General features: G+C 52.6%; 1 protein-coding gene across 1 annotated transcript; it reads left to right on the forward strand.

The window, feature by feature from the left end:
* The first annotated feature begins 4,291 nt into the window (after window positions 1–4,291).
* Window positions 4,292–13,048, forward strand: TAT (tyrosine aminotransferase). Its single transcript, XM_075008895.1, has 11 exons — window positions 4,292–4,508; window positions 4,709–4,813; window positions 5,792–5,859; window positions 6,456–6,614; window positions 7,077–7,215; window positions 7,883–7,935; window positions 8,500–8,652; window positions 10,048–10,176; window positions 10,851–10,934; window positions 11,976–12,074; window positions 12,905–13,048. Exons 1-11 carry the CDS (start codon window positions 4,292–4,294, stop codon window positions 13,046–13,048), a joined length of 1,350 nt encoding a protein of 449 aa, XP_074864996.1.
* Window positions 13,049–14,457: the final 1,409 nt, after the last annotated feature.

Below are 14,457 nucleotides of genomic sequence, written 5' to 3' on the forward strand. Positions count from 1 at the left end.
CCCCACCCCTCAGCCCACTCCTTCAGTCCTATGTACTTGATTTGTGAGTTTTTATTGCAATTTTTCTTTGGACCTCTGTACTTATAACTGTCAGTCTGTATTGGAAATGAGAATGATCTGATGAACTGGGTCTATCCCATGAAAGCTCATCACCGAATAAATCATTTTGTTAGTCTTTAAATTGCTACATTTCTGCTGTTTTGTTTTGATGGCTCCTTAAGGGTCTGGATAGGTTGTGCCCCCCAGTTAGAGTTCTGATGCCCCCATGGGATCTCAAGCTGGCATGTCCTGGTTAATGGGGCATCCCCTCAAACCTGTGGCTACATGCTCATTGGTGTACCTGTCCCATAGAGTGTCATTTCTAGTGGCCATTAATTGGCCAGGTGGTGTCAGTGTTGAGGGTCCTGACTCCTGAATCCCCTGCTACATGTTCTAGAAGGGTGAGGTGCAGCTGTCTCCATATCCTGCATTTTTACCTTAGGTTATAATGCCTTTCCGTGTTAACCAGGATATCTTTTTACTGGTTTTTTTCCGCCAAACCCCATGCCTGGGCTCAGCACAGGTTGCTGCACTCCCTGACTGTGTGCAGGACCCTTACCTTCCATGTTGACAGAACTAAACTGTTCCAGAAGTTCCCCCAACTTTCTGTGTCATTTGTAGAGTGCACAAAAGGCAATTCTATTACTTCCCAGTGCCTTTCATCTTGAATTACATCATGCATTAAGATCTACCATGAGCCAGCCAAGATTCCTGACCCATTCATCACTGCACACTTGATGGGGGCCCAGGCCTCCTCAACAGTGTTCCTAGTGCATGTACCTGTCTCGGACATCTGCAGGGCAATGACGTGGTCATCAGTGCATGCCTTCGCTTAACACTGCCCTGGTACAGCAGGCTGGGGGAATGCCAGGTTTGGCAGGTGGTTCTATAGTTGGCTACCAGTTAGAGGTAAGATCTGCTCCCTCTGCCGGGGCTTGCAGCTGGTCAGTCACATACTAGAATGCACAGGAGCAATCAGTCCAAGGAGGAAAACTGGTTACTCACTTTGTAACTGTTGTTTTTTGAGATGTGTTCTTCCTGTCCATTCCAGCCTCCTCCGTCCCCCTCCGTTGGATCATCCAGCAAGAAGGAACTGAGAGGGGGTCAGGTCAGCAGGGGTATTTACAGGCAGTGGTGCCAAAGGGGGCACTACAGCTGACCTGACTGGCACCACTGCAGAAAGAAATCTTCCAACAATCATGCACATGGCACATGTGCACACACATCGGTATGGACAGCAGCAGCACATCTCGAAGGGCAAAAGTTACAAGGTGGGTAACCATTTCCTCTCTTCCATGATCATGGTGCAGGCCTGGCCACAGCACCTCATCGAGAGAGACACTGGAAGCTGCATAACTCCCCAGCTGCCAGACAAGTCTAGTGCCCCCAGCAAGAGACTGACTAGCTTCCACAGTGCCCAGGAGGCCCCACTTCCAGACTTGGGCCACACAACATGTTTTCCAGTCAGAAGACAAAATGGCGAACTTCAGCCAAAGGCTGTTTCCATATGCCACATAGCACAATGGGGCACCAGTGCCAGAAAGTTGGGGCAGCTTGTCCTGCCTATACTGAGCATTGTGTCACCTGTTTATAGCCAGCTTCTGATGGCAGCATGTCACCACACAGATGCACCCTGGGGCACAATGTGCACAGTTCTGTTTCCAGCTGGGGCAGGGGCAGAGCTGCAGAATTAACGTAATATTCGGCCAAGGCTGGTTGCTGAGTAATGTAAGCGGCAGGCCCAGCCAGGGCCTTGCTCATCCTCTCACTGCCTACACTGTTGGATACCAAGAGGCTCTGTCATGAAAACCTCTGACCCCTGATATTGTGTCATCAGCCTGTCTGTTTGCAGGTTGATTAGCAGGGTTCCTGCATCCCAAGAGCAGCTCTTTGATCTTCAGTCAGCTCCAGACACCCACAGCCTCAGTGGGGGTGGATTGGCATCTAGCCACCAGAAGCAGTCGTTGTGCAAGACTAACAGAGTAAAAACTCAAAACCAGCCCTCCAGGACTAGCACCCTGAGGGTTGGTGAGATGTCACCACACGTTGCTGTGACACCTCAGTCCCTGCCTGCCCCAAGAGAGGCACTTTGAGCTCTTTGCAATGATTGGAGAGAAGTTGCATCACCTTCCATTATCTGCCAAGAAGAGGAGGCTGTGTGGGCCCTGGGACAAATAACTAGGACAGCTGAGCCTCTCTTTAACCCTTACGGTCCTGGCACATCCTGACAAAGGCTAAGCAGGATGTGTGCCTGTTTGTTCAGATGCTAAAGGGGTACCAGCCCCTCTCTCAAATGTCTGCATGATGCCTGCAATCTGTGCCCTTTCTGAGCTATGGACATCTAGACCTGAGAGACCCAAGGGAGGGGGAGAGAAAAGGCAAATGTCTGCAGATTTTGTTGTTCCCTCACTCTAGGGGCTGTGGCTCTACAATGGGCTTAGGTCAGGGGTACCTGGGCCACCGTGGATTCCTGTAGCCAAGCGCATGGGAGAGGAAGCACAGACGGGAAGCAGCCAGTGACATCCAGAAATCCAGACTATGGCCTTCTTCCTGGAGCTCCCAGAAAGAGTTAATGTGCAGGACAGAACCAGGTGTTTGCAGTGGGGATGGAGGGGATGCTTTGGGGCGGGGGAGCACTGCCCTCACTGACAGCCAATAGCTGCAGGGTTCAAGCCCAACGCCCAGTTCTGAGAGTTATTTCATGAGCTGGGGAATTGCCTTTGGGTTTCTTCTGAGGACAATTTGTCCAGGATAAGAGACAGACTTGGACATCAGGCACTCAAGTGTCTCCCTCTCTGTGCTGCAGAAGGTAAAGTACTGGGTTCTGGTACTTGCTGTTTCTTTGGGAGAGACTGGCCTGGGTCACTGCAGAGGCAGAGTTTCTTCTTTCCATGCAGCCAGTTCCCCAGCAGACAGGGATTGCCTGGGGCTCCAGGCAGTGGGCTTGTTTCAGCCTCAGCTTGTCACTGTGCTGTGAGTGGGTTCTGCTGTGCCAGAGATTGGCAAAGTAAGCTCCTTGGGGTGTGTTCAGACCCCAGCTGCACTAGTGAGGAGCCCAGATGCTCCAGGCCCAGATGCAGGAATTCCTTGGAGGGGGAGTGTTTTTTGTAGCTACAGACTACCCTAGCACACAGCGGGCCTGGCCCCTCACCACCTCTCCGTTTCCCCAACCCTCAAAGGAGAAATGCAAACTAACCTAGGAAAAAGTGAGGACAGGCCACCTTCCAGCTGGATTTCCTGGACTCTGCCTAGGTCTGCTCTGTCCATCTGGGAGTGCTAGTGGAGGAAGGTTACGTGCCCTTGCTGCTGCCCAGTTAGTCAGCTTCTGGTTACGCTTTGTGATTGGAAGCACACCAGCAGTCAGCTGGGCAGTGCAACAGGGTAGCCTGAGCCCTTGTCAGCAATATATGGAGGGGCCAAGCTACAGTCCAGGTGAATGAGTCCATTCTGCCTCAGCCAGTAGTGTGCCCCTTTCCTAGTGGCTTTGATGCACTGCCTGCACTAGACCTGTTAGCATCTGCTCAGGAGCTCTCATCTGCCTGTGGCCCATTTCTCTGCTGCTTCCTAGGTGGCAGGGAGGGATTTGTGTGTGTTACACTTACTTCTCCACAGGGTCTGTCTTTTCCACTATGGAGGACGTGTCTGAGTGCCCCCTACTAGGTGCTCTGCTTGTCTGCAGACAGATGGACAGACATTCATCCTGGCTGTCAGGGTCTTATACAGAGGATGGTTTCAGCCTGCCAGCTCTGGGTGGCGGGAGTGACCCCCACCCATCTCAGTGACATGTTGCGTCTGAAGCCCAGTAGTGCCCATGAAAATGGCAAGAGTGCAAGTGCCCAACCTGCAGCTTTAGCAGAAACCTGTGGGGCTATGGGTGGAGTTTGTGCTCTAGATGAAACTTGGGGCAGAGTAGTATTTTTATTCTTGTTCTGTGGCCTCATCTCATTAGTATGGGAGCTGGCTTTCTCTGTCTGTCTTCCTACCCGGCTGCCCAAGTCCCATCTGCCTCCATTTCCTTCCAGCCCACCCATTGGCTCTGGCTGATCTAGGGAGTGGGGCAGGGATCAATAAGTGAATATTTGAGGCCCAGTGACCATCAAAGGCCTGACTTCAAAGCCCTCACTTTTGGACCCTAGAGCAGCAACTCCCCTTTGTTTCTTGTATGGGGCAGAGCACACAGCTGGTGCATCACAAATAATGCACAACAATGCCTAACTCCGGGGAATGTCTTTTCTGGCTGTCAGGTCTCAGCATGGACACTTACCTGATCCAAATGAACGGCACTAGTGATGTGCATGTGCACAGAAATGGGACCAGCCTCTCCTTGGGGAAGATGAAAGGCCGGAAGCCTAGGTGGGCTGTCTGCGCCTCTGAGATGTCCAAGAAGACTTTCAATCCCATCCGAGCCATTGTGGACACCATGAAAGTGGAACCCAACCCAAACAAGCACAGGATCTCCTTGTCCCTAGGTGAGTACTGTTTCTGCCGGCAGCACCTGTGTGGCTGTACAGTGGGGGTCATAGCTGAAGAGAGGTGTGCCCAAGAGGCCTGAGCTGAGCTGCCAGCCTATGGGTGTCTGAAGGGGACAGGAAGGGAGCAGGTGCTGGGCACAGCTCTCTCATCAAAGGAGAGGAGCAAAAAGAATTTTGTTGTTCGTCATTCCCTAAAGGTGACCCAACGGTATTTGGAAATCTGCCCACTGATGATGAGGTCACCCAGGCAATGAAGGAGGCCCTGGACTCAGGGAACTACAATGGATATGCTCCTTCAGTCGGTAAGGCCCTGTGACTCCTCAGGGCAGTATCCCAGCCCAGCTTGTGCAGGGGGGATGGCTGAGCCAGGGGATCTGGACGGATGGCCTGTTATATCTTTGTGGCTGACACTGACTCACTCCTATGGATTCACTGCCCCAGCCCTGTGTACGCCCATGCACACCAATGAGCAGCAGGAAATTTGAATAAGTTGGAGGCCTGATTAGCTCATGGAGGAGCTGTGCTGCCTTGTTCCAATTATTAGGTGGCCATTGCTTTTTAAGAAGGGTGGGCCAGTTCTTCTGACTCCTGGATAAGGTTCCTCACAGCACTGTGATAGGTACAGAGTTCCACATCCTCATTCATCTCCATATCTTGTTACTTTTGACAGTTGTTATAGGCCCATTCTTCACAGGAAAGAGCTTCAAACAATCATGCAAAATCTACAAGCGGCCATATCTATCCCTGTTGTGCCATCTTGGCTGGGTGGGGGTGGGGGGGTCTGGAGCAGAGCAAAAATTGCTGCCTTGCCACAGTGTTGTTCTTGGTTTTAGCTGATACAAGTACTGCACTTTCCATGCCACGTTGACTTGGCCAGGGAAATTGTAGGCTCAGTTATCAGCAGAATTAGCTTGGGCTGCAGAGGCTGGGCATGGGGCATTGATTCAGGGGCAGGGGGCTCTGCACTGGAGCAGGCCCAACACAGTCCTTATCAGTGCTGTAAACACTGCACCTTCCAGGCCTGGACTGAGCCAGGGTGACACCTGTCCTGGGTTCAGTGATGGAACAAGGTATTTGTGTCCGCATCCACTGATGATGTCTTTTGATCCCTTTGGAATTTAGACCAGTTCCATCCTGCTGTGGGTTTTATTCCTCTTGAGTCTCTTTTGGGTTCTGGAGACTCCTCTTTGTGCTGAACAGTCTCTATCTGGTGATTCCTGCAAAGAACAGGGGAATCAGTAAAACCACCTTCACTCTATATCCCATCCTTCTCTCCCAAGGGTATCAGTCTTGCCGGCAGGTGGTTGCTGCATATTACAGTTGCCCTGAAGCACCTCTGGAAGCTCAGGTAACGATATCTTCCTGGCAGAAAGCACTACTAGAAATACCTATTCCATAGGCTGGAAGAGGTCATTGAGTCTAGTCACCTGCACTGATTTTTTTTTTTTTTTAAATCTATACACCTCTGATCCCTAAATGGCCCCTTCCAGGGTTAAGCTCACAACCCTGCGTTTGGCAGGCCAATGTGCAAACCACTGAACTATCCCACCCCGCCATGACAAAGCTCACTGGTGTTAGCAACAAACTATCAGTGCAACACAATGGGGCCCTCACTGGATGTTTCTCATACTTTGTCTCTATCCAAAGAGAGAGCAAATGGCTGGATGTGCTACATTCCCAAAGTGATTAAGTCTGTCTTCAGCCCTACTCCTGGGGCCTGCCTGTCACCTGTCCCTGGCTTTCTGATCCGGTGGATTTGAGCTCCCCAGAAGCCAGCTGTGGTTATGCTGCTGGTTGTTTAGCTTCTTCCAGGCCGTTTTAGCCAAGAAGCTCTCACTTCTGGCAGAGCCATGGACAATTCATTCCTCCCAGTTCAATTTCAGAGATTTTTCTGGAGTTTCTCAGAGCAGCCTCAGAGAGCTCATTCTCATTTGTTGTCTGCAGGATGTTATCCTGACAAGTGGCTGCAGCCAGGCTATCGAACTTGCGTTAGCAGTGCTGGCTAATCCAGGGCAGAACATCCTGGTGCCACGACCTGGCTTCTCTCTCTACAAGACCCTTGCACTCTCCATGGGTATTGAGGTCAAATTCTACAACCTCTTGGTAAGGCATGGTTAGGAGCAGAATGCTGCAGCCCCTCCAGAGAGCTCTCCTGGATCTCTCACCCCTCCTCAGACAAAAATGGAGGAAGGCGTGAAGTGCCAAACTCCATCAGCCCAACCCTTCTGTGGTGTCCGGGCTCCCCAGGTCCCCTGTGTAAGTAACAGCTCCTCACAAGGTATGAGGAAAAGGCAGTGCCATTCATTAGGTCAAAGCACAGCTACATGTGCACGGTCTTTGCTCTGTGCTTGGCTGCACCTGCTCCACCCCCTGGGCCTGGCTGGACCCTCATGCCTTGCCTGGACCTAGATTCTTGCTTCCTCAGCCTGTGCCCAGCTCCTCATGCTTTGTCGGGCCCTACTGCACTTCATCCCCATGCCTGATGCCCAGCCCCCAGCTGGATTCTCATGCTCCACTGCATGTCTTAGTCTTCATCTTCATACATCCTCTCACTCTCCTTACTAGCCTGAGAAATCCTGGGAGACTGACTTGAAGCACTTGGAGTCACTGGTGGATGAGAGGACGGCCTGCCTCATTGTGAACAACCCATCAAACCCCTGTGGCTCTGTGTTCATCAAGAGCCATCTCCAGAAAATCCTGTCTGGTGAGTCTCTGAGCCCTGAGCCAGGGCTAGGCAGGGTAATGGTTTGATGCCTTGTCCTCTCCTTGTCTTCTCTGCTTCAGTCTAATTACAGATGGATCTTTGGAAAAGAACATGCCCTATTATGTGGTTATCTCAGTGTGACAGAAATAACAGTACCAGGGCCTGGGGGATTTACCCCATCCCCGTGTGACTCTGTTCCAGGGCTTTCTGGACAACCCCATGCATGATCAAGGAAGGAATTAAGGATGAGAGCTCCTTGCCTCTGTTCTTGTTTCTGTCCCTAACCCACTGGGTGACTTTTCTTTCCCTTCCCTTGCATTCCTGATCCACCTCTAGGAATCCATGCTGGGAAAGTTCTCAACATTCCAGCTAGTGAATCCGTGGTGTCTGCCTCAGGCCTGCATGTCATATAAGCCTAGCATGGCCATAGGCCCTGCAAGCCTAGCCTTGGGAAGGAGTGTTCTGGATAACATCTTCTTTAATGCTTTGACCACTGGTTTGCATATCTGAAGCAAGGTGTATGGAGGGACATGCACTCTGTGGATGGATTGCAGCCTGCTGTTTAGGGCTACGGGGGAGCCCCTGCCTGGCCTCTGTGGGATGAGGGCAAGTATGCACTTTGTAAGGCCAAAAGGCAGCTGGTTTCAGTGTTTACTTCTCTCCCCAGTGGCCTCCAGACAGTGTGTCCCCATCTTAGCTGATGAGATCTATGGAGACATGGTGAGTGCCTGTTCCTGCCATGCACAACCATTTGCACTGCGAGCCTGGCTTTGGGGCTTCTTGGTGTACACTTGCCCCTTGGTAGAAGCTTTAGGAGTAACTGCCTCAGACAAGAGTCAAAGCCACTGGTCCTGCTCCCCTGGAGAACAGGCATGTGCTCTATCTGCAGCTCCCTGGTTCTGTCTGCCTATCTGTCCCCTGGAAGGGCATCTTAAGTCCAGCACTTTCCTGCCCTCTGGGTGTGTCATAGTCAGAGCAGCAAGCACTCACGCTCATTGCTGCGCTGGTGTCTCCCGGACAGGGGCCCCTGTCAGCTCTTAGGCCCGGGTGTGCTGGGGATGGCTCTTTGCACTGCATGTGAACTTCCCCACCACTGGAAGCAGCCCTATGGCTTCTCAACCCTGCTCTCCCTATCATCTGTTTTATGCCAGAATCTCACAGCTCCTCTCCTTTGATATCCTTGCCAGGAGTTCACAAGTCAGCCCCTGCCCTCCAGGCTGCTGCGACTCTCACAGTGAATCTGCAGGGAGAGGGTGGCCATTAATGCATCCTCCTGTCTCACAGGTCTTTGCAGAGTGCAAGTACAATCCCATAGCAACTCTCAGCACCAACGTGCCAATCCTGTCTTGTGGAGGCCTGGCCAAGCGATGGCTGGTCCCAGGCTGGCGGATGGGATGGATCCTCATTAATGATCGGAGAGACATCTTTGGGAACGAGGTGAGGAACATTGTCTGGTAGCCTTCCCAGTGCTGACAGCAGCCCCCTCCCCCACTAAATGTGTGCAGGCAGCAGGCACCTTCCCCTGTGTGTGCACACCCTGGCCTTGCACTCAGGCACAGGCATGCCCTCTTCCTCCTGTCCATATGTGCTCCTGGCATGCTCATCCACATGTGCCCCGCTGCTTCATGGACACATGCTGCCTTCTCTTGCATACCACTTCGGAAGTGCCAGGTTTTGCTTCCCTCTCTCAGCGGCAGCTCGTTTCCCTACACACTGGAAAAACACAAAGTCTTGCTGCCCCCTTGTGCATTCCCTAGAGGGGTTTCTTATTGTTGTGAACAAGGTAGCAAGTGGTACTGCCTGAGCTTTGGCTCTTTTGTGGTCCCCACCCCATATAGAAGGTAGGTTCCACAAACATGGGGCACTGAGAGCTCAGAAAGGACAGCAGAGGGAGGCACAGTGTTGGTATCATCTGTCCACAGCTGGCCATGGTACAGTATCCAACAGTAATGAAACAGAACAGAAGTAAGCAGTGAGCCAAAGACTGAGCCAAACAGAATAGTAACAAAGAGGAAGCCGTGCTAGTCTATACACTATCAAAACAAAGAGCAGTCAAGCAGCACTTTAAAGACTAGCAAAATGGTTTATTAGGTGAGCTTTTGTGGGACAGACCCACTTCTTCAGACCATAGCCAGACCAGAACAGACTCAATATTTAAGACACAAAGAACCAAAATATTGAGTCTGTTCTGGTCTGGCTATGGTCTGAAGAAGTGGGTCTGTCCCACAAAAGCTCACCTAATAAACCATTTTGCTAATCTTTAAAGTGCTACTTGACTGCCTTTTGTTTTGAGCCAAACAGAGTGTGCCTGGGGTTTGTTCAGGCTGGTGTTGGTGGGGTTGGTGGGGAAGAGCCCTGATGCTTGTGTGCACAGCTCAGTCAAGTCCACCTTCACTGACAGTGCATTCTCAGGCACAAGGATTCTGAGAGTGGTAGTATACCCACCTCAGCCCCAGACTGCTTCAGAAAAGCCCAGGAGCTACCACTCTACCATATCAGGTACCCTCTGGTAACAGGAAACCCACAGCTAGTGAGTTCTGTCTGTTTCCTAACCATTTGTACCATAAGAGTGGTACAAAAGGGGTGGATCCTAGCTCAGGATCAGGATCAGGACCAGCTCTGGCTCTCAAACACAGCTAGTGAGAGTGAGGCCTTCATAGATACCTACAGACACCTGTGACACAGACCTGGATAATGGGACTGGCTCTGGAAAGCTTTGCAAAGTTTAAAAAATGCCCCTTGTCCAACAGTGGCCATGTCTGATCCTGTGAGCCACTAGAAATGCTGGTATTAAGGTTGGAGCATTTTGATCAGAGAGCTTTTGTGTTTCAGATCAGGGATGGCCTTGTAAGGTTGAGTCAAAGGATCCTGGGACCCTGCACAATTGTCCAAGGGGCATTAGAACACATCATCTACCGAACACCCCCAGAGTTTTACCACAACACCCTCAGCTTCCTCAAGGTATGTCCCCTACAGACAGGTAAGCAGAGTGAGAGAAGACCAGCAGCATTCATCAGCAGGTCAGACAGCGCTATGAATCATCACAGTAGTGTTTGGCTGGGCTGTCTTCTTCCTGCATCTACTCTTTCCCAGCAGTGGTGGTTGAGTGATGGTATTGGGGAGCACCTGGCTGATGTAGGCCTGACCTCACCCAGCAGGAGGTGCTGCCATGAGGTACAAGAGCTCCTGACAAGCCTCTAACATCACTACAAGCCAGGAGGTGCTGTTGGAAGCAAACCCAGGGTTGGGGAACATGTTCCCTGTAATTTGAACACTTGGGCAGCTACCCAAGAGAGATTCAAATGCAGCCCAGCCAGCAGCCGGTGTTTCTGTTGGTGGTGCACAGGCACACATCACTCAGTGCATATAACAAAATTTATTCTGCACATGGATGGAAAAATATAGAGGGACCAATGCAGAGGGGGGAGGAGAAGGGTGTCCGCACTGATTTGCTGAGCTCAGCTCAATCATCTCAACTGCTCTCAGGGCCATTAACATCTGTCCTGTTTGCATTAGGTGCCATTTTATTTACAATGGGGAACCTGACTTGGATTCTGGCCAAGCATTTGTCAGCAATTTGCTGAGATACTTCCTGGAACGTCCCACATCTGAACTCCTTTCTGTCTGCCTTTCAGTCCAGTGCTGACCTTTGCTACACTGCCCTGTCTGCTGTCTCAGGACTCCAGCCCATCCGGCCCTCTGGAGCCATGTACCTCATGGTGAGTGATGTACTAACATGCCATTTCCAGAGCTTTGCTGTTTGCTTGGTGTGTGCTGGGTCCTGTTGCCTAACCAGTGTTGGCCTTGTCAGTTTAAAATGTAAGTTGTTCAGGGCCAGGCCTTACACTGACTGTGTCTGGGCAGCACCTGGCACGACGGGGCCCTGATCTCAGCTGGGGCTGGGCCTGTCTCTGCCTGTGTCTGGGCAGTGCCTGGCACGACGGGGCCCTGATCTCAGCTGGGGCTGGGCCTGTCTCTGATCGACCCCCTTGGAAATGCTGTGGCAGCGCTGGCTTTGTTGTGTGTGGCTCTGAGGGGGAGGGTGGGGGGGGCAGCACTGAGGGGTTGCTGCCCTTGACTGCGCCCCTTTTGGTCTTGGTCTCATGCAGAGCCAGGCCCTGCACTCACCTTATCCTGCAGCCTGCAGTGGCTGTCGGTGGCATGGGTGGGAGATATCAAGGGGTGGAGGATCAGCAGGGGCAATTGGTAAGGGGGGATGCAGGAGGCCACTGTCCATGTGGTTGACCTCCTAGCCCAGGGGAAGGGTGTGAAAACTCTGTGCCTCTTCCCTAAGTGGCATGGCTTGGGGGACAGTAGCAGGGCCAGGCGCTGGCCTCTCCATGTTCGCCAGCAGCAGTGGGGGAAGCAGAGCCACTTGGCCCTACCTCGCTTGCCCCCCAGGTGCATTGCTGTGTTTCCCACTAGTGAGAACAGGGAAATCTGTTGCCTCCCCTGAGTGAGGTGCTGGGAGAGTAGAGTGAGCTATTGAGGGCACATTGTTCTGCTTTCCCTGTCACTGCTGCTGAGTGCAAGGGATGGGGCTGCATCCCTGCTGCTGGTGCCAGCCCCCCAGTAGTCCCTGGAATGTCTAGGGGCTTGGACCCTGCTCTGTGCAGGTCCTTTGCCCTCCTGGCTATGTGTTTGGGAGGCACGTGCTCCCTGTGCTCACCTCACATTGCCCCTGAGGAGCACTACTTCCACTGACTGTTTGTCCACTGGTTAAACACTTTGTCACTGACCCCTTGCTGTCTGCACTGCAGGTTGGGATTGAAATGGAGCATTTCCCTGAGTTCGAAAATGATGTGGAGTTCACCGAACAGCTGATCTCAGAAGAGTCTGTTTTCTGCCTGCCAGCCACAGTCAGTGTTCCCCCAGAGCAACCACATGTAGAGAGTTGGGCAGGGAGCTCAGAGCATGGGGCACCTGGCAGGCAGATGTGTGGGCCAGGAGCTCTGAGCACTTGCTTTGGGGTGGGGGGCAGGAGGGGAACTGGGAGCTCTGAGTATCGTGGCCCTACGGAAGTTGGTGGGCTGGAAGCTCTGAGCATGTGGTGTCCCAGAGGTAGCTGGAGGGAGCTCTGAGCCTCTGGCACCCAGGTGAAGAACTGGGACTCAAGTGGTTGTCGTTGCCCTTGCCAGGCCTCAGCTGGCCTGTACCCTATCATTCAGCCTGCAGAGTTTGCGCCTGCACTGTGCAGTTCATGTGTTCCTGATCCATGTGTTCTCTGCTTCAAACAAGAGTTCGAACTCCCTGCAGAATTCATACTAGCTCACTAGCTCACACATCAGTCCCATGTCCTGTGCAAACCTTGAGGTCCTGGTCATGGTGTAGGGACACGGCTGGAGACACATTGCCTGTCTCCCTATCCCATACCACCTTCAGCTCCCATTGCCCGCAGTCACTGCCCATTTCCTTAGCTACTCCCTGGACCTCAAGAGTCCTCCAGCCTGTTCTCGGGTTCCTGCCCAAGAGTCACACAGCTCCTTGCTGCTCCTGGAGCCGCAGATGAAGAGGCCAAGGAGCCAGAATTTGATCCCACAGTCCTTGACCATAGTGCTCCTAGCATCTGGGTAGGCCTCTTCCTGCGGATTGTGCATGCTTGCTGGAGGCACTCAGGTAACTGGCAGGACAGGCATCTGAAGCCTCAGCCCTACCCAACTAAGATGCCTTTTCCCTTAATTTCTTTCAGTGCTTTGAGTACCCCGGTTTCTTTCGGGTGGTGCTCACAGTGCCCGAGGAGCTGATGGTGGAGGCCTGCAGCCGCATCCAGGAATTCTGTGAGAGGCACTACCAGGGCAATGAGGGGGCCCAGGAGATGGAATGTGACAAGTAGCCTGGAGCGCCCTCCAATTTGCCTTTGCACAGCTGCATGGTAAATGAGGCAGCAGTGGATAGCATACGGCTGCCCACAGGTCCCCACCAGCATCCCTGTGCACCTAATGCTCCTTTAGATCATCTGCACGTTCTCTCATGGCAACCAGCCACTACCATTCAACCTCACTCATGCTCTGGCTCGCAAATCCTCAGGCGCCCAGTTTCCCCACTATGCTCTGTCACTCAGCCGCAGCACACTGCACACATGTCCTGTGGCTTCCACTAAGCCCGGCAGTCATAGCAAGTGGGAGCCATCACTTAGCAGCTCAGCGTGCAAGGCTGTGTGGGAGAGCAGTGTCTGGGAGACCCCAGGCTGTCTGTGAGACCACACCTTCTAATTCCCTTCCTAGCAGTTGCATGGGATGCTGAGCTGGCCTCTTCCACTGACACGGAGAGGGCCATGGCCAGACAGAGTGTTCTGCCTTTCTGACCGGAGCAGGACTGGATAGTCGGGTGTGCATGTGGCATGATGGACCCTTATGTGTCTGCACCACTGAGCATCACTGACTACCTGATGTCTCACCTTTCCCTGTGCTCCGTAATGAGCAGCAGCTCTGGGTCCTCAGCCCTTTGGCTTGCAAAGGGCATAAATTATTTTATCTTTTTTTAATTAATAAATGTTTGGATGTGTCTGGCTTTGTGCTGTGACCTGCCCTGTTGGGGCTCCTTCTCTACCTACCCAGGCCCTGTGGAGACACACCGGATAGTTCCCCTTCTAGTGACGCTGCTTGTTTGCTGTTCCGCACCAGCCTTGGCTGAAGCAGAGACCCTTCAGGACCAGGGCCCTCATACATTTAATGCTAACAACAAAAAAGACTTCACAACCCCCCAGCACCTCTCAGTTGAAACACTTTCACTCCGAACATGTGCTGATAACTGTGCTGAACATCATCAGCAATTGCAGCCCCAAAATGACACCTACCAGAGCATCAACCCCTAGCAACTCAGGTGCTAGAGCCAGTCCCAGGCGCCCCCAGAATCTGCCTTCACAGACATGAACATCTCTCCCTCTCCACTCACCCCCACCATTGCCCTCAACTCCACCCTTGTACACAGCCCCCCGACATCCCATTGACCATTGCACTACCATCGTACATAGACCCTCCCCTTTCACCCATGCCCACCATTGACCTCCACCCCACCCTGGTACAAAGCCCCTCACATCCCACTGACTAGCAGCCTACCCCCATACACAGACCATCCCCCTTCACCATTGACCGCTCCCCCACCTTTGTATACAACCTCCCCAGCCCACTGACGACCACCCTACCCCCTGCAGAGGCTGTCCACTCCACCCATATCCACCATTGACCTCTGCCCCACTCTTGTATACAGCCCCCACCCATCCCATTGACCTCAGCCTTGTCC

Source organism: Carettochelys insculpta, chromosome 14, assembly GCF_033958435.1.
Source record: "Carettochelys insculpta isolate YL-2023 chromosome 14, ASM3395843v1, whole genome shotgun sequence".
Classification (NCBI taxonomy): domain Eukaryota; kingdom Metazoa; phylum Chordata; order Testudines; family Carettochelyidae; genus Carettochelys; species Carettochelys insculpta.

What these genes read in the sequence shown, in the direction of transcription:
- TAT (XM_075008895.1), top strand. Translation starts at nt 4,292, where the DNA reads ATGGACACTTACCTGATCCAAATGAACGGCACTAGTGATGTGCATGTG. An exon ending in TCTCCAGAAAATCCTGTCTG is followed by an intron (nt 7,216 to 7,882) that starts GTGAGTCTCTGA and finishes TTCTCTCCCCAG; the next exon opens with TGGCCTCCAGACAGTGTGTC. An exon ending in TTTTCTGCCTGCCAGCCACA is followed by an intron (nt 12,075 to 12,904) that starts GTCAGTGTTCCC and finishes AATTTCTTTCAG; the next exon opens with TGCTTTGAGTACCCCGGTTT.